Source organism: Oculina patagonica, chromosome 12, assembly GCF_052425735.1.
Source record: "Oculina patagonica isolate OP01 chromosome 12, crgOcupat, whole genome shotgun sequence".
In the NCBI taxonomy this organism is placed as follows: domain Eukaryota; kingdom Metazoa; phylum Cnidaria; class Anthozoa; order Scleractinia; family Oculinidae; genus Oculina; species Oculina patagonica.
Window position 1 is genome coordinate 16,266,229 of NC_135769.1, and position 23,084 is coordinate 16,289,312.

Genomic DNA, 23,084 nt, shown 5'->3' on the forward strand with positions numbered 1-23,084 from the left:
TTAGAAATTGAACCTGTAAGGTTTATGGACCTTCTGCCTTGTCAGGGAATTTATATGTGACAATAAGTGCCTATGAAGGCAACAGCCTCCATGGCAGGTATTAATGTTCAGCCACTGTAGTATTGGGCTTCCTGTTTTAAGGCAGTTGGTCATCCCCAGTTCCCTTCTAATCGTGTTTATCCAAATGGTTGCGAGGATATTGTTGACAGTAGCCTAACCATTGGGGGTCAGGAAGCCCAAGACCTAGTGGCATTCAAGGACTTGTGTGCAGTCCCTCGCGATTTAGCGCAAGATTTTTGCTAGATTTTTTTGCAAGATTTTTTCGGAGTTTTTATTGCTTTGAAAATGAAATGACCTTAAACACAGAAATAAACAGCGAGCGTAAAAGTTCTGCCCCACATTGTTTTCCACGACATCTACCGGGTAGCAATATTCCCACTACACAAAGTTTCTAGTCGTGTAATAAATCTCTTATTAACCAAGCTTGCTCGGGACCGTACTGTCAAGACCTCGGGCTAATATTCGCCCAGTACGGCCCTCGCGCGTGGTTAATAAGATATATTTCTCAAACAATTTGCAAATATGAATGATGGACAGTGGTTGTATTTTATTTATGTTATTTATTTCTGTATAAAAATATTAACTCTTCAATATATAATTAATTATGAATTAATATCATATACTGATTCAGTTTTTTGCATATGTTTGTGTCTAAATTTCCCCATGGACTTTACACACAAATGTGTGGAAAACTTACAAAAGGCTAGTATGAGAAGTGATAAATTCATCCTTCTTTGGTGTGTCAAGAAATGGAAAAAAGACGTACATGGAACAGCAGTGTTCATCAGGGAAAATGTCTATGTAGGGAATTTCACTTAAAAAGCTGAAGTCAAATAAAAAATCTCCAACCCCTAACAGATGATAAAGAAATGATAGGTCCCTTGATTTTTTTTAGCAAAGGGGGTGGGTCATGTAATTTTCAACCCCCTGTCAGGGGTGGGTTAGTCGGTTTTGAGCCAGACGGAAGGGGTGGGTCACACATTTTTGAGCCACCACTTTTCCAATTGCTCCGGCCCACCCCCCCCCCCTGATACTTATTGACCAGTCCCTTAAAAAAAAACACTTTAAAAATGTCATTTAACGAAAAGTACAAATTACTGACTCCTGATGGTTTAGACAAAGGGCTCTTACAGTTAATTTTTGTTCATCAAGCGCAAAATTACAATGAAGATTCGCCAAGGTGGCCCGATGACTAATTGGAAAAAGACGGGTAAGAATGCATTTGAATCCAAATGCAAGTGCATTAGGATCCATTACAGTTTCACTTAGTATAATGGTACTGTGAGACAACATTGGTTACCACTGACATCCTTGGCTAACATTTCAATAATGACAACATTGGTCACCGTGGTGCGTATTTTAATATAAGCACAAGAGTAACCAACGTTGTCAGAATGGTATTTTTGTCCAGCATTCAGTGGTAAAGTAACGCAAGGTAACGTAACGTAAAGTAAAGAAAAGTAAACCAAAGCAAAGCAAAACCTTTAAAACATTATTAAATAAAAGCCAAGAAGCTTGTGGGTTGCGTATACTACATTATTTACACTTTTTAAAAATATATATAATTATTTTAACCTATTTAAATTAGGTTTTCTAATTAAATAGGTTAAATTAGGATTTCTAATTAGGTTTTTATTTTTACTGCATAATTTTTATTTGGAATGTATCATATTTATATGGAATTAAACCATTATCAATAAGAATTGTTGTTACTAATTACTATTGTAATAAATGAAAGGCATGCTGAGCTCAAACAAGATGCTTTACAAGTTCCAAAAAGTCGATTCCCCATTATGTTACCCAAGTAAAGCGGACATAGAAACTATAGAACACTTCTTTTTTTTACTGTCCACGAGTAAGGATGTTCTGGAATGAAGTAGCGAACCTTTTCCGAGAGCAACTCAAATTCTCTAAGCATTTTGAGATCACAGATGTCACTTTCGGACTAAGTGACAAACAAACCTATAGCTCTTTAATTAACTATATCATTCTTGAAGGCAAATATCTCTTGTACCTTTTCAAACTGAATGACAGATTTTTATCCCCAAAACTATTATTAGAGCGTATTAAGAATACCTACAAACTTGAACATTTCATTGCGAGAGAGACTAACAAGCTTAGTTATCACTACAAGAAGTGGGAGCCTCTGCTCCCTCTTGTGTCAGAATAAAGTTTATCTTATCTTTCTTTAGGTTCCCTTTCCTGTAGTGTAATTTGACTTGGTGGTAGTTTGTTCTTTATTTCCTTTTAGTTTTTTTTTTCTATTCTTAAATTTTGCTTACGTTACTTTATGTGGTATTAGTGAAATAATGTAACTCGTCTTTGTATATATCTTTGTGATTATTTTTTTAGAATATCGTACGTTTCTTTTTTTGTAAACTGTAAATTGTAAACTGTAATTTTTCTGTGTTTTTAACTCAAAAATAAATAAAATACAAAAACAAGGACATTTATTTACTATTATTATACATTAGAATTACTTTGAAACATGTGATTGGTCGAGAGCATTCAGTCAATATACAGTAGCATGTGAACTTGACATGATAACCCAATATCTGCAGCAGATATTGGGTTATCATGTCGAGTTCAAAGTTCGCCTAGTTTTCAAGCCCCTCGTCCGTGTAGTGCTGTCAAACGTTTGAAAATATGGCTGAGCGATTCGCCTCCGTTTCCGAAGAGGAATTGAAAGTTTTGATCGAGAACAAAGATTCTAAAAACACCAAGAGAACAACAAAAACAAGTGTAGAGATTCTGAATGATTATTTCAGGGAGAAGAACCTGGAGGAACCACAAGATAAAACCGCTTTGGCCAATGTTCTGACGAAGTTTTACGCCGGCGCTAGAAAAAGTGATGGCAGCCCGTACTCAAAAAGTTCCAAAAACGTATAATAAAACAATTATTGAATTCGGTTTTCGCATGATATCGTGAATTAACAAAACCTCGTGTCTGTGTTATCTGCCTCAGCCTTCGGCTTCGGCAGATAACGCAGACCTCGGTTTCGATAATTCACGATATCATGCTCAACCTCATCCAATAATTGCTTAATACCTACCTTCATCAGGTTTAGGTGAAGATGGATCTTCTTCACTAAATACAACAGGTTGCCTGTCACACGATGTAGCCAGGAATTCTCTTCGTGAGGAATCAGCCCTGAAAATGACACAAGTCAGAATATCTGCCAAATACATTGAGAATGGTTTGGCACCTGAAACAGAGGGTACTGAGTTGATGACAGCATTTCTCAACGGCAAAGAAAAACGAATGAATTTAAGAGATTTCCTGGTAATATCCCAATTTAGTGAATAAGTTGTTTGCAAAGTTGAGAGAAATTTCAGTTTAGGCTATGCAGAATTTTTTCAGTGTGCATACAACCATGCCACTGCCACAGGTTCTCAAAACTCTTGCTGACCTTCAAACAACTCACTGAGTGCATCTTCCTCTTTGGGAGGCCCAGTGGCCTATTGGTTAGTGCACTGGACTCTGGATCGAGCATCAGGGTTCAGGCCCTGGCTAGGGTCACTGAATTGTGTTTTTAGGCAAGACACTGTACCCACATAGTAATTATAACTCTTATAATTGGGTACCAGCAAATTCAGGAGGAGGAAGGGAGGGGGTAGCCCTGCAATGGACTACCATCCCATCCGGGGGATGCAGACTTTACCTTTACAGCATCTTTCTCACTTATCACAGTGTTATCCATATATGGTCAAAACAAATCTAAGTTACTGAATAAACCCTCATGAAAGCGGGGAACTGAAGTAAACTTGGGTAGCTCTGTAATATAATCTATTCACTCACTTTTCTCTCTGGAATAAGTCCATGCCTGCTGTTTCTTCAGGAAACTAAGAAAATAAAAATTACAGTTTGAATAGAATTACAGTTCACTCATTATACATCTGCAGCTCTACCTGAAAATGGCTTAGAAGTGGGCTACTGAATTTGGTTATTAGCCTACTTTCTAGAAGTCTCATTGTCACTAAGCATCATAACTTTACAGCAATTGTCACTATTAATTTTGTATAATAAACGAGTAGTACTTTGAGGTGGTGCTACTATCTGGTTAAGACACCCTTGTGTGTGACCATTCAAATAAAAGCTACTGTACAGTACTTGCATGTGGTACTGCTTATTATGCTGAAAATAAAATGTCTGTCAAAGAAAACCTATTAAAAACCCTGCTGTGTTCAAATGAAAGCCCCTAAGCAGCATTTTTATGTTGCAAATGTCCGCATTTGGCACTTACAAGTGGGAAAGAGAGGTTAAAGAATACCTAGGCAGGGACATTGCTTAAAGGGCTGGCTGCTGGCTTTTTTCACCAGCTGAAAGAGAACTTAAATCTGGCTGAAACTTCACACGACAACAAAGACTTGCCATGGGTAATTTTTTACAGCTGCCAAGGCAAAAAGCCAATGAGTTCGCCTTAGAGTTTTTTTAGCTACATCCCCGCCTCGGGCTATACATGAAGTACAATGTGTGACATAACAGTACCTTAAAATTTGCAAAAGGAGGCTTTGGAGGGTTTATCCTTGCTCTTTTAGGTTCCTTTGCACTTTCTGTAAAAATAAAAATTAGCACTGAGATATTACCAATAAAAGAATTATTGATACTAAACCAATTTGACTCACTGACAAGTCACTTTGGGAGAACTCATTATTAAAAGTCCACATGTGCAAAAAGGGACATTTCACAAAAATATTTGCATTCTACCTAGATTGTATAAACAAGTAGTTATTTTCTTTCAAAGGGACACATGAGTGCTATGCAAAGTCTAAAGGTGTTTATTCACCGTTGTTTACTCACTGTTTTACTTACTTTTGCATAGTTAAATGTTCAAAGTCCCTTTACCTTGTATACGAGTATCTTGAAAGCTTGTCTTTGCAGTATCATCTATCCTAACATTTCTCTGAACTTGATTTGAGCTTTCTTTGCTTGTGGTTTTTGAGAAAGATGTTGCAGCTGTAACAATAGGTTTGTCTATAGTCCTTTGGTCTGACGTAGCTTGGTCTTCTACTTGAGGTTCTAAATCTTTTTTAGAAATACCACTTTGACCTGGATCACTACTCCCTGAAAAATTGTTCACTTAATTAATATTGTTCACAAGTTTGATTGAACTTAAGTAAAGCAAATTCAATCCCTCCATTGAGTTTTACTGAGTTAATTAAGTTACATACAATTAAGTTATATTTTGTTCAGTTGACTTCTCCTCATTTTTTAATGGCATTATTTTCAGTCTGTGGGGTATCAAACTAGTGAAATAAAACCACAGGCCACCCAAGCCAATGATAACAGTCACAGTACCCTAACAAGATTCAATAATACTGGTTTGTTCTGATCAGATGAGAACAAAAAAATATTGTTTTAGGAGGTATACATTCGAATGTTTTACGAATAAAACTTACTTACACTGTTGCTGTGTTGTACTGTCTCTTTGTGTTACGAAATAACGAACATAATTTTTTTGTTCCCCTACAAACCTTATGAATAGAGTCTTCTTAGGATACTGTGGCTCTTAAGATTAGCTTCAGGGCTGCCTGCTGTGATAAAGGAAATCAATTTCCAGAACAAAATACCTTTTTCTGTTGATGGAATTTCCACTCTCTCAACAGATGCTTCAACATTGTCCTGTAATTGTCTGTGTATTAGCCTGTGTGTTGTTAAGAACATGAAGAGTTAAAGAGATACTTTATTTATTCGATTAAGCGCCCTGGGCGGTTATTAAATTTTTGGACCGAGAGAGTGGGCGCTTATTCGAGGTGGGCGTTTATTCGAGGCTGGGCGCTTATTAAATTTTCACCATTTTCAGCAAATAGTAAGTTCATTTTGTAACAAAACAATAAAGAATACCAAAACGTGAAGATGTACCAAAGCAGGATTTTAACTGTTCATTTCAAGTTTCTGTAAAATACTAAGAAAACTCGGTCTTTGGGGAAGTCTCTTAGTGGTACTTAGTCAATTTCAATACTCCATTTGCGCACATCGCTTTTTTTGTGGGGTGGGGTGGGGTGGGCGCTTATTCAAGGCTGGGCACTTATTAACTTTTCCTAACTTTAGGGTGGGTGCTTATTCGAGGTGGGCGCTTATTCGAGGTTGGGCGCTTAATCGAATAAATACGGTAAGTGACAAAATATAGCCAGAATGACCGGGGCTAGATGGCTTAAGGTGAGGTGCACTCTGTTGAATTTTGGGTGAAGGTACTCAAAACATTACGCAGTATTACGGTACCTTTTCTGACCACAATACACCCTTACCCTTTTTACCCACTAAGAGCCATGCTGTCTTTCAGACATGAAGCAGCCTTGGATTAAAATTTTTGCAATCAACTGATTTTATTTGTTTATTCCCCTTTTCTCAATTTTTGTGCCCTGCAAGTACATACTGTATTTCAAGATCAAACCAGCAAAATCTCCTACCCAATTTCAGACACAAAGAGCTCATAAACCATACCCTGTAGAACCTTTAATTATGTAAGTTCCCCAGCCTGACCTTGCTCCATAATTATTTGCAAGTTTTTGTACCCCTGCCAATCAAGCTGTTCATTCCAGGACATTAATCATTTATCAATTAATTCAACTTTAGCAGACATGCTACATTATTTTATTCAACATGCTTGACTTTTGATCTTTATCTCCAAGTGAGTTTTTAATTAACTATGTGTATGCACTAGGAAAACTTATAGAACCTAGCTATCCAGCACTTTGGACTCTGTAGACAAAACCTTATCAATGAATTTAAGTGGAATTGGTATAATGCATAATTTCACTTTTCAGTAGGAAACATACCTTAAAACAGCTCTTTTACCAGTCAAACCCAATGAATGCAAAGTTGCACTTCGCAAAGAGCTTTCACCTTTAATCTACATATTAAACAGACGGGGCAAAGAGATATGTTTTTAATAAGTTGTAATGAGTTTATAACTGCACGCCTTCACTGAAAGCTGGTTAAACTTTGTATAGTAATCAGGGCTCAAAAGTCCTGTCATCTGGTTGTCCAGGACTAGTAAATTTTCTTGCTGGGCAACTAACTTTTCATGCTTACTTGCATGATGGGCAAGGGGCTAGGCAAGTTATATGTAAAAATCATGTACTATGCTTTGATTCGTAAAGAAAGATATCATGTGACATACCTTATTTTGCTTTTTATTAGTTATGGGTCACTGGCTAAAACATTAATTTGTGCCCTATGAATAAAACTACACAGAACAGTACATGTACAGTTACCTCTTGTGTCATGTAAACACACACTGGACTCTTCTGTTCCTCTGGAGAAGGATTAATTATCTTTCCTTGGTGAGGACTACAACAAAAATAACAATCATAATTTTTTCACTTTTTCTGTATCCAAAAGAAAAAAAGAAGCTTGGAGAAGTGCTAAATTGTACTCTCCAAGAACAGGATGCTAGATCTTTTTTAGGTTAAACCCGAAAGTTTTGCCAGGTTTTCCTGGGTTCAGAGAGGCAATATGAGAGTTAAGCACCTTATGTTTCCAAAAAACCAACACAAGGACAATGACAATGATTGAGGGTGTCAGGAAGGGAGTCATGGAGGGCGTCAAAGAGGGAGGGAGGGAGGATGGAGGGAGGGGGATGGAGGGAGGGAGGAAGGGGGAGAAGAGGGAAAGAGCAGGAAGGGGGAGGAAGGGAGGGAGGGTGTCTTGGAGGGTGTCAAAGAGGGAGGGAGGGAGTCATGGAGGGCATCAAAGAGGGAGGGAGGAGGGATGGAGGGAGGGAGGAAGGGAGAGAAGGAGGGAAAGAGCAGGAAGGGGGAGGAAGGGAGGGAGGGTGTTTTGGAGGGTGTCAAAGAGGGAGGGAGGGAGTCATGGAGGGCGTTAAATGAGGGAGGGAGGGGGATGGAGGGAGGGAGGAAGGGAGAGAAGGGGGAAAGAGCAGGAAGGGGGAGGAAGGGAGGGAGGGTGTCTTGGAGGGTGTCAAAGAGGGAGGGAGGGAGTCATGGAGGGCGTCAAAGAGGCGAGGGAGGGGGATGGAGGGAGGGATGGAAGGGAGAGACGAGGGAAATGAGCAGGAAGGGGGTGGAAGGGAGGGAGGGTGTCTTGGAGGGCGTCAAAGAGGGAGGGAGGGAGTCAGTTGGAGGGAGACATGGGGTGGGAAGGAAGCAGAGAGGAGGGAGGGTGTGGAAGAGAGAGGGAGAAAAGGAGGAAGAGAGCAAGGTGAGAGAGGGAGGGAAGAACTTGTTATGGCAATCAGGAAAAGTTCAGTAGGTAAAATGTAACAATTAACCTGCAGTGGGCAAGCACTTTATCCAGAGGGATAATCACTGACTTCTCTTATTATCTCAACAAACTTTAAAAGTAAAAGGAATATTTTGTTACCTGTCCTGATCTGAATCCCAGTGAGAAAGGACATCCCAAAGAGATGACGACGAAGGAAACTCCTTGACAAGTCTCTCACCAGACTCTAGTTGCAAGCCCACAGTAGCATTGGACTGTACTAGTGACAAGAAAGTAAAAGTTTTGTAAGCAGAGAATTAGCTTAGGATCAAAATGGATGAAAGGGTTAAACAATACAGTGACTAATGTCCTTTGCAGTGGCATTATTGCATTCCGCTTCAGGAAATGCAAGAGGTTTGATGAGCCACACACTAAATAAAACCAACATAAAGCATCACAACTTACATGTATGTTTAAAATTGGTCCACTTTGTATAAAGACCAAATTTTAGTTACAAAAACAATAGTACAAAGGTCAATTAATATATAAACATCATTTAGTTACCTTTCTTTGATTTTTGGCTCTCAACTAGCTCCAAATGTGCATTGTTAGACAAACCAGAATATCTGATTGGTAATGTGTCATCAAGAATCTTCCTCTGGTGCCTGAGAAGGATTTGTTCAAACTTTCAGTGAGTGTTATGGTACTATGAGCTGTAATTAGCCACATAATATGACAAAATGACAACATTGGTTACCAATGACATCCTTAGGTAACATTTCCACCATGACAACATTGGTTACAATGGTGCTAATTTTAAAATGAGCACAATAGTAGCCAACATCATTGTGATGGTATTTGTGTCCAGCATTCAGTTTGGTTTTTAAAATTTCTGCCATAATTATGTATGGTACTGCTATGTGTTTTTCAAGGCAAAACCAGTGCATATACCTTATAGGAAATTTACGATACATGTAATTAACGCGAATTTTAAAATTTCATGTTAATTTCATGTACCTTAATTAAATGTCATATTTGTTTTAATTAAAATAACACTATTTTACAGCATTGTTATTTAAAGTCACCTTTATTTTCAGGCAAAGTTATTTTTACATGTTATCTACTTCTCCGTGAAAGCTACAGGAATAACAGAGGGGGTGGAAAGTGCCAGGACTGGATGTATTCCATCGCTGGCCCCATTAATTGAATTTTAGTCACTATTTGGTCTGTTTAAATATTTTTGTTGTATATGGTTTATCAGAATTAAACCTCAAGTTTTGTTGTTAGACGTTGTTGTTTTTTTTTTTGAATAAGAGGTTGCTATAAAAATGACTACGCATAAAATTTGCGTTATTAACTGCACGTAAGCACACACCACATGAGAATTTGTGTTAATTAAATGTATGTCTAAACATAAATTTTCGACAATTCACGTTAATTTTATTATGTGTTAATTTTGCTTCGTTAAATTCCTATAATAAGGTATATTAAAGACATGGACATTAGTTTTGTTGTGTATTCAGGTGGAGAAATATGGGCAACCACTTTACGAGACAAAAATGTTTAAACTAAAATGATGCCCCCTCGTAGTGCTGGTAGTCGGGACTTGTAGGCCCGCCTGTTACTGCAATATCAATTTAGTCATCTGACATGGTGAAGAAGGGAAAATGGCAGCTGCTCAGAAATTATATTTGGGCTAATATAATTAATGAGAACTTGTGGTAGATAGGTCCCAAGAACTATACGTAATGCACCTTGCAGACAGGCCAAACCCAGACCTCTCAAGTCTCACGATTTTTAGTTCAATCTTACGGTCTCACGACAAGACAAAAAAATCTCACGATAAACAGAGTGACAAGCTGTAAGGATACAATTTCCTTGTATAATGTCATTTTTGGCTTACTAAGGCGATTGTCTTGCGCCAATTTGTTTAAAATCGTAGCCAGCAAAGGTATTTCATTAGTTTGTTCGCTAGACACACAATTGATAACCATATATAGAAGACACAAACCGTGAAAATAACGTCCATTTTTGTGTTGCTAAAACAGGAAAAAAACTCTTTCTCTTAATTAGCACCTGGTATAATTATTTTTGTCCATCAATTGATTAATCTCCCAGTTTTTACTCGAATCTCCCGGGTTTTTTACCTCGATCTCCAGATTTCCAGTTCTTTGAGGTTGAGAAGTCTGCAAACCATGTGCAAAGTGAGGCATCATGCTCCACTTCCAGGCAAGTATGGTTAAATATTATAAAGAACAATCAAACATATATGTATCTTGGAAAAAGTCTAGTTTATTTCCTTATTATATTTGAAATATAATGAAATTAACAGTGTCAAACTAGTAAAGTCACAAGCAAATCATGACCAGTACAAAGTTGCAGAAATTTAATTTTTACACTCTTAATAATTTTATTCTTTTGGTCGTAACTAATTTATAATCACATTGTCATGCTGACAAAGTTAAAAACTACCGCTGTCAGCTGTACACATTTTCTAACATTGCTAGTATTTTTTTTCTTTTAAAACTCTCAAATATGAATACATGTAATAGAATGATAATCTTACATGTAGTTTACAATCTGCAGAACCCTTAGGGAAGGCCCTGCCAGGAGGGGTTTCTTGTGTTGCTTGTCTGAATTTAAAAATGTTCTGTGTCACTGTTTTATCGCTCTTCATGTTGCTGTTGGTAACTAAATTGAAGGAAAATTGCTTGTCCTTGTCGGAATTCAAGTTTTTCCATAAGGGTTGTCATTTGTCGAGATTTTATTTTATGTCCTGTTGCTACTTTTTAGGCTATGTCGTTTGTTGGAATTTACCCTGACAGGGCCTGTTAGGCTCGATTAATAGCCACTTTTCAGGAAAATGAGCCCCTGCTCACAGGGAGGAACAAAGACCGGACTTGAGAAGGCAGAGGAAATCGAGCCTACAGAACAAATTGATTAGAATAAAACTACATCATTCTAGATGAATGATTTGGACTGCAATTCTTCAGCATTTCTACTAAAACAATTAGACTACTTGCCCTTGTTTTCTATGAGTGATAGTGCACCTCGCTGACTATCGCTCATAGAAAACTGCCATTAACTGTTTTCCAATATCTCTTCTCTTTTCAGAGATATTTAAGTTTTAAAAATATGCAAATTAGCAAATAAATGACGTCGTAGACTCAAAGAAATTATAATCAAATATGAAGAAAGTGTTATCTCAGCCAATTCAATTTGTAATGGAAGACTCTGATTCTTTGCAGGAACACTCTGCTAGTTGTGTTTCACAATATGAACTTAACAATTTGGTTACCATGGCAACATATTAGGCCCCAGATCCCCCAGCTGCTAAAGGCTTTTCTGGCCAATTCTGGCATTCTTTTTGATGATTGCCAATGATGCTTAACATGCCTGACCTGGAGAGCATATGAATGGATTAGGCAGATGTCTTGCCCATGTTTCATTTTTCCGAACTGAAAATTAAAAACAAATTGAAGGGGTATGGAAAACAGTGAGTTGCCAAGGTAACATAATTTTACTACAACTGTAAAAGTGACACCTGTAGAACTATTAGTTTGCCAAGTTTCATTGGTCTCTACAGAAAAATGATCAAGATAACTCAATTTTGGTACTTGAGTAGATGACGACATCATTTTTTTAAGTTAAAATAGATAATTATTTGAAAACGGAAAAAGCCATTTTGAATCTTTCGTTAAATATCTATGATATGCCTAAAATTGCAAGGGGTGAAAATTTTATCATAGTAGCACTTCTAATAGGAACCTGGAGCTCATGGTCTTATGGTCAAAATAGTCTATACCCATGCAAGCTAATACCCTGCATATTTCATAGCTGTGTAAAAAGAAATTCAGGGAATTGTCCTTTCTTATGGTTTGTTCCATTATTTGTTTTATCTTCATCGCAATAAAAAGTAAATCTCACACCTGAACAAGCTGTACTTCTATAGCGCCCCCATCCCTTCAAAGAGGAAGGACCAGATATCAATGCTTTCACACGGTATTTAGTGTTATTCTTAATAACAACAGGAGTATCAAACAAAAAATCAAACCCCTCATAATCGCCCACAACATTTTCACTCAGAGGCTCTGATGTAAAATTTCCCGTTTTTGAAAGTAATGATGATTCATCACCAAGGTTTATTACCTCCAAATCTACTGAATAATTATTGTCTCTGTTGCCAAAAAGGCGTACTCCATGCAGTGCAATGTCTCTGTCCACCTCAAACAGCAGACTATCAGGGGAACCACGGTATGACCAACTAGTGCCAAATCCATAACCACCACCAGTAAATCTACGACATCTTTGAAGATCACCACTGTATTTTCTAGCCTCCTTTGAAAATCCCACTGGATGATTTAATTCTGATGCAAAATTCTTGGTAAGATCACTGATCTCTTCAGTAGTAAGAATTTCACTTTTGACAACAACTGAAGTAAAATCGGCTTCTGACATCACTGGAAAGCGTATTGCCTTGATAACTCGATCTCCAAGAACTCTTCTCATAACTTTGCCACCCGACTCTAAACCTTGTTTCTTGCATTCATTTACCGCCCAACGACTAACAGCCGTAAACAGTTCTATCTCTTTGATATTAAGAGTATCTCTTTCAACTATAGCCTCAAGTACAGACCTCTCGATTGATTCAGCGGATTCCAAACTCTTTTTCTCCTTCGTCACTTCCACATATCTTATTTTTTTCCTACAAGTAAAACCCTAAAGAATTTATAAAAAAAAATTTTTATTCCTGCTAGTGAAGGCACCATGTACTTTTTCGCTAAGTACAGCACTTGCAACACATTACTTCCGCTTAAATTAGCTTCATCGCTGTACAGGAAACGCACAAATTCTAACAAAGTCGCGTACTCACAGTCAGCCAATTCTATGGAGTCTCCAGTCTCCGGCAATTCGCCGTAAAACATGGTGTAAAACACAGGACTACTGATCGACAGTATAAACTTGTGAGCCGAAAGCACCTGCTTAGCTCGTTTACTTTCACTTTCGTTGCTTGTTGCTGAAGGTACGACCAATTTAATGTCGCTCAAGACATCGTTGTTAAACATGAACTTGCACCTTTCTTGGATGGTAGATTTTGTTGTTTGCCAGTTTTCTTCGCCAAGAAATTGAACAGACATGGTGTCTTTATAAAATCGACGATCGTAGTGCTCTTCAATACAGCACACGGGTGAATACAGGAATTTTATGATCGATGACTGAAAGCTCAAATATATAGGGGCCGGGGACTCACGGATCGAATAACAAGAGAAAACTCGCTGTCTGATTGGATATCTACGGGCGGCCCATAGTTACACAACACTTCCCAGAATCATCCAAAACACTTCCGAGTCTTCCGAGAAATCAAAACAATTCCCAGAACACTTTCACAAATCACAAAACACTTCCTAGAATTTCAGTGTGTGAAACTGCAAGGGTTGACAAGTCACACAATCTCTACCAGCGGAAACCTTTGTAAACCTTGTATGTTTTGGCTCTAACGAGCATACCCTTTTTGTTAATTTTTTGTAAGAGTACAAATCTACGGTATTCTCTGTGGGATAGGTTTTTGAAAAGCTAATTCTTTTTAGGCATGTCTTCATGTGTTTTTTACGGTGTAGATCTGCATTTAGGCGTGAGACCTTGCTGCGCGTTTACTTTACCATGGGTTCACCGAGAGGTGTTTATTCCACCCCATTTCTGCTGGTGGTTAATTTGCATTTGTCCCTCCCTTATTTTGGGAGTTCCGTAATAACAGAAGTGCTTCTCTTGTCTGTTTTTTTAGGTTTATGTCCGTGTTTTGCTTTGGTTAATTTCTTTTACTGCTTTTTCGTTCTTTGCGTTTATACAAGTTTTGTTTCGGCTTCGTTGTTTTTATTTCTGCAAGCTGTAATTTACCTATTTCAGGTAGTTCTTGAAGGCGACTGATGGTTAAACTGGAAGATTCTGGTCTGATTTTACGTAGAAAGGAACTCTATTTTGTCCGTTACTGGAACGTGCATTCAAGATGCAGTCGTCTCATTTTGTTTAAAATTAGTTTGATTAACGTGTCAGTTATTTTTTTGGTTGGAGAGGTGTGTTTCTCTCAAGTGGTTTTTTGAAAAAATGACCGAGTTACTGGAAGATCCATTTCTTCTTTATTTGCATTAAGCACTTTTTTGCATTTTTGTACAGAAGGATTTCCCTGATTTGTTGTACATTTGTTGTACACACCAGGCCTCCCTTTACACGTGATTTAGATTCTGGAGAGTGTTTTAAATTCTGGGAGTGGTTTCGATTCTGGGAAGTGTCGAGAAGTGTTTTAGCTTCTGGGAAGTGTTTTAGATTCTGGGGAGTGTCTTGGGTTTCTGCAAAGAATATTAGAATTCTGGGAAGTGTTTAAATATTCTGGGAAGTGTTCCGGATTCTGGGAAATGTTTTCTCCTTATGTGCCACCGTATCGATTTTCCGCGGTTGTGCGACACACGATCTGCTTTTCTCATCACGATTACCATAAATGGTAATTGATTGACACCAAATTATGTGTTTATTTTCTCCTGCAGTCCTCACCCATTAACGAACGTTTATAACTCTTTCCTTTAACCGGGTTTGGTTAGTAAAGAAAAGTCACTGGCTTTTCATAAAGTACACAGAAGAAATCATTTGTTACGAAGGCCAACCATAGGTCGGGTGTGATGACCATTTTATACCGGTTTTACTGACTTGTTTTTTTGGAACCCTAACAACTGACCAGGTGGCCGATTACAAGTATAGACAGTGAATTTATAACCAGTTAAATCTCTAAATAAATTCGCGTAAACTTCCATGATCATTTATTACTGGAAGAAAAGTGTGAAATAAAGTTGTTGTCAACATTGAAACTGACTCTTCTTCGACTTCCCTTTCCGTCGTGCCATCGCCTAAATTTCTCATTGTATCGCCGGTTGAGGTAAGACAGTTTTCTAAATGTCAGTTCTTCTCTGCTTATTTCCACAGCAAACCATGCTTGTTACATACTTCTATTGCCTAGTAGCGACAATATTCAGGCATAGTCTATTAATCAGGGGCACCCAACAGACCGTTTCGGTGAATATCTGTTCGGAAGACCGATAATTGCCTAATTGCCGGATAAAAGCGTGACGAAAACTGGAGTTTTCTTTACCTTAAACTTTCGTGACACGGGGAAAGTAATGCCTGTTGTATTTGGGGAGAGAGAAATGTCGTTTTGGGCAAGAAACTGAAGAAAAGGCCAGCTACGATTTTCGAGAAGGCAACAGCGGCGCGTTAATTCGAGTAATAACATTTTGTTCACTAAAATTTTCTGAAGTTTGAAAGTTCAGCTAGCGTATCCGAACAGATACAATTTTCTTAGCGTTTAAAAATTAACCTTTAAATGGCACAAAAAGGAGATAACATAAAGACGGTGTTCCGACACCTATAGCAAAATTTGCTCGATACCTGCCCCTGATTTATCCACGAAAAGCACGGGAGCCGTAGCTCGTTATAACGCTCTCGTGGAATAAAAAAAGGTCTAACATTACAAAAGAAAACAAGTTAAAAAAGGTAAAAAATGTATATACATGCATAATTAAATTATTAAATAAATAGAAATATAATTGCCGTTGTTTTGCTAGTAACCGAAAGGATGGTTTCCACTGACGCGTAATTCTGGCTTTGTACGTCAAGACATGGCAAATACACTGTTTGTCACGAGCAAAAAGGCTCCAAAGATTTCCAAAAACTACCTGAGGACCTCCAAAGTTGACCCAAAACTTCTAAAGATGGCAAAATTTCCGAATATACCTGAGGATAAGTCGCCTAACTCCCCTTTGTCTTTCTAACTTTTGGCGGCAGCGTGTGGCTGTGGTTTGGGGCTCCGGAGGTCCCGGGTTAAGCCCTTGGTCGTCTTGAGTTCAAATCCTCGATCACGCTTTACAGTAGCGGATCCAGACCCTCAGCTAAGTGGGGGGCCCGATCATCCAGGCCCTGGAATAAGGAGGGGGCCCACGTACCTCGAAAATAATTTTTCTCGTCCCTTCGGGTCTATATTTGGCCAAAAAATAAGGTGGGGGCCCGGGCCCCTCCCCTAGATCCGCCACTGCTTTATATAAAACCAACTGGCCGGTCAGCCGACAATTGGGACTTTTAACCATACTTCCAAAATCACATTAGGGCTTCCAGGATTTTCATTATCAGTAGATTAACAAGTTCTTCTGATTTACTATATATTATAAGCTGTTCTCTAATCGCATGTGTGGTGATTGCTGGAGGTTTACAAATTTACCAGACTTGCCCACAAGTTGAGCTGCAAAAGCTCAACCAGGCTTCAAGTGAGAAAAACCTCTGTGAAAACCCATGAACTTTGAGAAAGTTATGATTTTGCTTGCACAAGAAATCGAAAACAAATCCACCTTTGTGTAGAGTTTAAAGTCACATTTTCTCTTCTTTCTCCTTCTTTTCTGGAATAGTGTCCAACCCAGAAGCAGAACATCAGACCCACTCATATCAAAATAGCACAGGCACTTGCCTTTCAAACTGACGAGTCTGGGTACAAATTCACCTTGTGTTATTTCATGATTTTTGTGATTACAAGGACTCCCAGGGGGGGGGGGGGTACTCCGGGATCCATGTGACGGGGACGTGCAAAGGATTTTTTGGGGGTCGAAATTTTTGATTCCGGGATTTTTTTGGGTAGGAGAATTTGGGTGACTTGATTTAAATAGGGGATTTTTTTGGGTATTAAAATCAAACTAAAGTGCTTTGGCGCGGCCTTGGCAATTTAGGGGTAATTTGACTAGGGATTTTTTTGGGCGTTTTTTTTGGTCCAGGGATTTTTTTGGGTAATGTCGGGAGACTTAGGGATTTTTTTGGGTCCTAAGTTTTGCCTCCATTCGATCATCCCCGTCACTTTGATCCCGGAGTACCCCCTCTGGGCAAGGACTTGAATGGGAACAAAACCTGAACAAGATTGACTATTCAGACTAGAAATGCTAAGTGACAGAACAACTGTCAGCTAAGCCCTGACCCTCCAATCATAAAGCACCCCACTGCTACCAGTGCATGGTATTGTGAGTCATGCATTTCTAATATAATATACTACAGACACCTTATTGCAAATGTAAGCAGAAAATGCAAGAAATTTAGTAGCGTATGAAGGTTGTAAAATATTGTTAGTAATGTGTAAGGGTTACTATGGTTTATGTATAATTATTACTAAATATAAGATGGACAGTAGGTGTTCATGGAAGGATGTACATGTAATACAGTATATTAAAAAAAAAATGAAACATTGAGGATAAAAAATCCTCGGAGCCTACTGATATCCATGATATGATACATGATGGATAGATATGATACGATATTGATTCCCAATGACTTTGTTTAATTAATAAGACCTTGTGCTATAATGGTCGTTTTTGCACAATAAGTGCAACCAAGAATATAATCATATTTCTAGCTCTGCATCATACCAAGAGAGATGTAAGCTCAGCTTCAAACCATTTTATTCATAGTCCAGTTTTCATCAAGACATACAAAATTGCTAATGTATGTTTTGCTATTAAAACTGCAAAATGAGTTCTATGGACAGTGAAGACTGACACAGAGCAGGGAGGATGGGCATTTGACATGCAACTAAGTTCACAGGCAGCGCAAGCTTGGTATGTGACTGTTGATACAATGTTACATAATGAATTATTTATAGACTTTGTGTTCAAATTCACTTTAGTCCTAAATATTAAAAATAAAAGTAGAAATAAATTTCACTTACCATGCAACATTGTGTCTTTTATGCAGTTTGGGTGCAAATGCTTGATTTCCTCTATGGCGCTCGCCTGCAGGGAATCATGATAATTGCCAACGAGTCAGGCCTTCTGGTCACATAGAGCCGCGAGAAGATTTGTACATGCGAAAAAAATCTCAGAAACACTCCAAATGTCGAGAAATGTAAGTAATGTAATGTAATGTAAGGTAGATCGTGACGACACAATTCAGCACGTGCACACTTTGTTGTAGTTTGGCCAATCAGCGCGCTACTAATTTGTTCAGCACGTGCATGAGTCATTGGCAACTAAAATTCCCAGACATGATGCGTTTCAGATAACAAAGAGGTTTCAAATCTGTTCGCTTCAAAAAGCCAAAATTCCCGAACTAGAGATTGAAATACGAAAGAAACTTGAATTAAACTTTATTTAGAATTTAATTTCATTTAAGATGAGGGTAAAAAATTCATTCCAAAGCTTCAAGATTTCCAAAGCTTCGAAAATTTCGAAGTCATACAAATTTGCATGCGTAATTAAGTTAGGTCTAGCAAAGTAAACAACACAGATTTTATCAATCATAAGAGAGTTTTATTTCGTTTCTCGAATTTATAAAATAAATTCCCTATACTACATTTTTTTTCTGGATACTTCAGCGTTTTTTTCCTCGGGAAACAGGGCCTTTAATTTTCCTAAAAGCTGGTTGCCCGAACGCAATTTGCAGTGTCTCAACAACAACAATTCAACGTGATATTTGAGACATCACGCATTGTGCGTGATGAATTATTCTCGGAATATTAATAAAATAAACTTGTTCCATCTTTGGCCACAAACTTGTCCGACCAGGCTTTTACCTTTTAAAACCTCAATTTTTTTAATACTTATGTGCTGAATGGATTGAACTGCAGTGTGGAAAGTTTGAAATGCTTTGTTTTGGCTGAATCTTTGTAAAAGTTTTCTTTTTGTTTCGTAATTTATTTTTCGTGTTCAGTGGCTCATAGCCACTTTGATTAAGACCTATAGGAATTTAAAACAGCGGAAACCTTTCCAAAATAGCGGCATCGGACAACAATGGCTTGAAACTTGCAAATAGCATAAAGATTACAAGATTTCGCACTAAATCTTCACTACTTTGGTATTATTTTAGAACTTTTTGTTAGCCTTCATAAAATCGCATTTTATTCCATAAACATTCAAGATTTTCAAAGAAAACGCGCAATGTTTAGTGATCGATTAAAATCATAAAGCGTCCCGTTGTACTCGTTGGCATTTCTACCGATAGGTATCACTAGTTGTATTCATCAAACCATGTGCGAGGTCGGGCGAGACTTAGCAACGATGAATACAACTACCATGATTCCCTGCAGGCATGGAATCGGGCATTGCGTCCATTTTAGATGGCTTTGTGGCCTTTTTTTTCGATGTTGTTAGTTATTGTTTCTCCACATAAAGCAAAGCAAGGTAGGAGACTCACAGGGTTTCTTCTCCCACATATCAGTCTAGCATTACAAAGAAATGTACAGAATTGCCATAAAGCAACATAGCCATAAGGTAAAGTCTGCATCGAGCCTATTGACCCATACAGGATGGAGCTTACCCTGGTTTCTGTAGCATTAAGCTACTAGGAGTATTTCTACTCCCCCCTGGATGGCATGCTAGTCCATCGCAGGGTTAACCCAAACTTAAGTTTGCCAGCATCCATGGGTAGCCTGTTCCATGTGTTCAGTTAGTTGGGGAGCAGCACGAAAAACAGGATTAACGCAAAGACTGGCAAGTGGAAAAAATGTTGAGGGGACTGAGGCTAGGAAGCAAGGAAAAAAAGCTTGTTCCAGTATACCAGATTCTGGTATACCCTCTGACTGGTCAATTTTGACACCTTGCGTCAACACTCGAGTGTTATTCATGTTGATGAGAAATGCGATATACTGCAGAGGCAAAAGATCTGTGGTCAAGTCATGTGGAGTTCAAATAAAGATCCCCTGCAAGTCATTTCCTTTATGAAGAAAAGAAAGATTCCTTGCAGAACTTATGACTGGAAAACTTCAAGTAGCTTGGAATAAGCATGAATTTTTTAACTCTTTCTATGAATAATGAATGCAATAATCAGAATCCATTCATTTTTCTGGTGCAGTTGTCTATAATGAAATTGGCTTTGAAAAAAATAAACATCCATGAACTGAAGCGACATATCTTGCACTTACATCCTTCACAGATTATTTTATATCCTGGAGAACAGTTGGCATGTTTTACGATAGAAATGGACTAAGAAAATGGCAGAACATTACTGGCAAATAACAAAGATGTCAAACTGCACAAGGTGAAAGCCTGACAGCAAATTATGTGCAAGTAATCCCCCAGCTTCACAGACTGACCACATTTGAAATTAGGTTGTATTTAACAATTGAATGTATGTACGCAACAATGTCCCCTTGAATTTTTGGCTTAATTAAACAGTGTCACAACAGCTCCAAATTTCGCATGCAAGCTTATTTATGTGTGCTTAACATTGTGCTGTATTTCATTTCACTGGTCCTTGCTTTCTTTCACAAAATAACATATGCAAAAAAGCGAGGGTTTTGCTGGCAGCGTCTATAGGAATTTTCTTTGACAAATGATAAACAAAGGCAACCTTTTATTTCTCAGAAAAATGAAACCAGCAAAAGTTTTAGGGTTAGGGTAAGAGTTTTTGGTTAGGGTTAAAACAATAACCCTAACATGACACTTAGGGTTAGGGTTAAAACAATAACCCTTACTGTAACGCTAACCCTAACCCTAGGGTTAGGGTATATTACGAACCAATTTAATGACCAGCTCCCAGTTGGCTTGTTAGCTAAACTGGTTAGAGCAATGCACCGGTATCGCAAAGGTCAGAGTTCGAGTCCCGGCAGGCCTGATTTTTTCAGGTTTATTTTCACAACTGCTTAAGTTGTGCTCATAACTGCGAGGATCTTCTCTTCATTTAGTTTATCATAGCCTCGTGAAAATCTCACACATTCATTGTCTCTGTTTTGATCCAACAAAGGTGTGAGCATACTAATTAGTCAGCATTTGTATCAGTTCTTGAACAGAAGGAAAAATCTTTATATAAAGATCCCTCATGAATTATATCATGACATAAGTCAGATAAATACCTTGATGGTTCGTATTAATCCATATACATCCCTTGGGAATACGGCCCTCAGGATTTATATAAATTAAGACTTCCATTCCCATAGAAAATTTATAAATCATTCATTGTGTAACAGTCACATATTGAGTTTGGGCTGCCTGTGCTTAGCTGAACCTTGAAAATATTGATTGATGCAGAGCTTAGGGGCACAAATGAGACATTGATTGCACATTGATGACAATAATTAATAACTTAATGATTCATAGATTCAAAATCATAATTATTTTTCTACTAACTGCAAAGCGTAGTGCTCAGATGATAGAACCTGCTTCTTACACACTTCTTCAAGCACCTGCATCAATGAACAAATAACGTTTTGTTTAACTACTATTTTACTACTGGTTATTCGTCTATATTTTTAAACGTATTTTAATAAGCTTTAAATTTTAGCACACTACGAAATGAAAGGCTTCCGTGCGTAGCTTCACATATTTCCAGATAAATCACAACACTTTGCACAACTACAACATAAAAAGAAGAAAATGAAATGTAAGTTTAAATACCTGAAGAATCGTGCTTGTTGGATTTACTTTCACGGTTTGCCGACGTGCGTTTGGACAAAGAACAACAACACTCTTGCACGCCGCCATGTTGAATATGAGGCCAACTTTTTTTGCGCTGGGCACCAGTCTTTCTCTTTCCCTTCTCTTCTTCTTCGCGAAATGCGCGCGAAAAACAAAAATTCTCGATTTTTACATTTTATTATGTTTTCTGTTGTCTGTTTAGCGCAATCGAACAAATCTAGTAAAAATTTACAAGAAATCGCCGCGTAGAACACAAGAGCAAAATACTCCCGTGCAGTTAGAATTGAACAGTACAATGTAGAAACTAGCCTCCCACTTGTCCCACGCAGTCGTTCTTAGGGGCGATCGTGTTCACTCCACGAGTGAAAGAACGACTGCGTGGGAGGCTATGTATAAACGAAAGAGACTAAATTTTATATGATGGGATCTATTAGATGTAGTAGACAGAAATTTCTAATTCTTAGAAAATACAGAAAATACAGGTCAGCTGAGAGCAAAAGACCGTTTGACCTTTCTTGTAGCTCAAAACCTAGCTCCCGCGTATGACGTATGTCGTTTATCGCAAGTCACGCTATAATATAAAGCCAGCTTTGTTGAGACAACATAGGGAAATCTAAAAATAGTCAAAATATTGTTGTACAATTGAGCAAATCTATATCTACGACGAAAGTGTATTTTTAACTTTGCATCCTTGGTCTGTGAATTTATAACTACAGTGGAACCCCGATATAACGATCTTCGATATAACGATATTCCCGATATAACGATGAATATGTTATGTCCCGGCAATAGTAAAATGTATGGGACGGAACCCCGATATAACGATTCCTCGATATAACGATATAATTTTACTGCCCCCTTGGCATATCGCTATATCGGGGTTCCACTGTACTGCATTGATTTGAATTCAGACCCTAACTATGCTATTTATACAATCACTAACATTGGTTCTTAGGTTTAAAAAATGTAAGCTGCAGTTGGATAATAGTCTTTTTTACGCACAAGGCGTCAGCTACTTTTATTTACGTTATTTTTTTGACAAATTTCCTCAAAATTATGTAAGACCCCTTGTGAAATGTCATCGCTTCTGCATGTATTGCATGCCATTTATTTGTAGACTCGTTGTAGTGATAGTTTATTTCGTATCCAAAATCGAAAACAATCTGGTGGAAAATTGATACATAGCTACTTTTCACTGATTGCATGGTTTAATTTCGAATTTGTTATTTAACAATTATTCCACGAGCGCGCGTTGGATGTGAGATGGTATATCCAACAAGCACGAGTGGAATAATTGTTTTATTATAAATGCCCAAAGAATTGCAATATTTAAGCTCTCCTGCTGTTTTCGATGACGCGTATCGGCTACCATTTTTGTGTCAATGGTATATGAGCTCATATACCATTGCCTGTAAACCAATCAAAACGCAGGA

General features: G+C 38.0%; 1 protein-coding gene across 1 annotated transcript in view; it reads right to left on the minus strand.

Moving 5' to 3' along the window:
• Positions 1-21,749, minus strand: part of LOC144633622 (tether containing UBX domain for GLUT4-like) — a 30,915-nt gene extending 9,166 nt beyond the window's left edge. Inside the window, exons 1-11 of the mRNA XM_078492464.1 lie at positions 21,631-21,749; positions 21,364-21,419; positions 8,789-8,889; positions 8,387-8,504; positions 7,279-7,354; positions 6,841-6,914; positions 5,632-5,705; positions 4,907-5,125; positions 4,550-4,614; positions 3,860-3,903; positions 3,114-3,211 (exon numbers count right to left, since the gene is read on the minus strand). Of these exons, the coding sequence (XP_078348590.1) occupies positions 3,114-3,211; positions 3,860-3,903; positions 4,550-4,614; positions 4,907-5,125; positions 5,632-5,705; positions 6,841-6,914; positions 7,279-7,354; positions 8,387-8,504; positions 8,789-8,889; positions 21,364-21,419; positions 21,631-21,717 (1,012 nt within the window). The 5' untranslated portion in view covers positions 21,718-21,749. The remainder of the gene's footprint in view (positions 1-3,113; positions 3,212-3,859; positions 3,904-4,549; positions 4,615-4,906; positions 5,126-5,631; positions 5,706-6,840; positions 6,915-7,278; positions 7,355-8,386; positions 8,505-8,788; positions 8,890-21,363; positions 21,420-21,630) is intronic.
• Between the last annotated feature and the right edge of the window lie 1,335 nt (positions 21,750-23,084).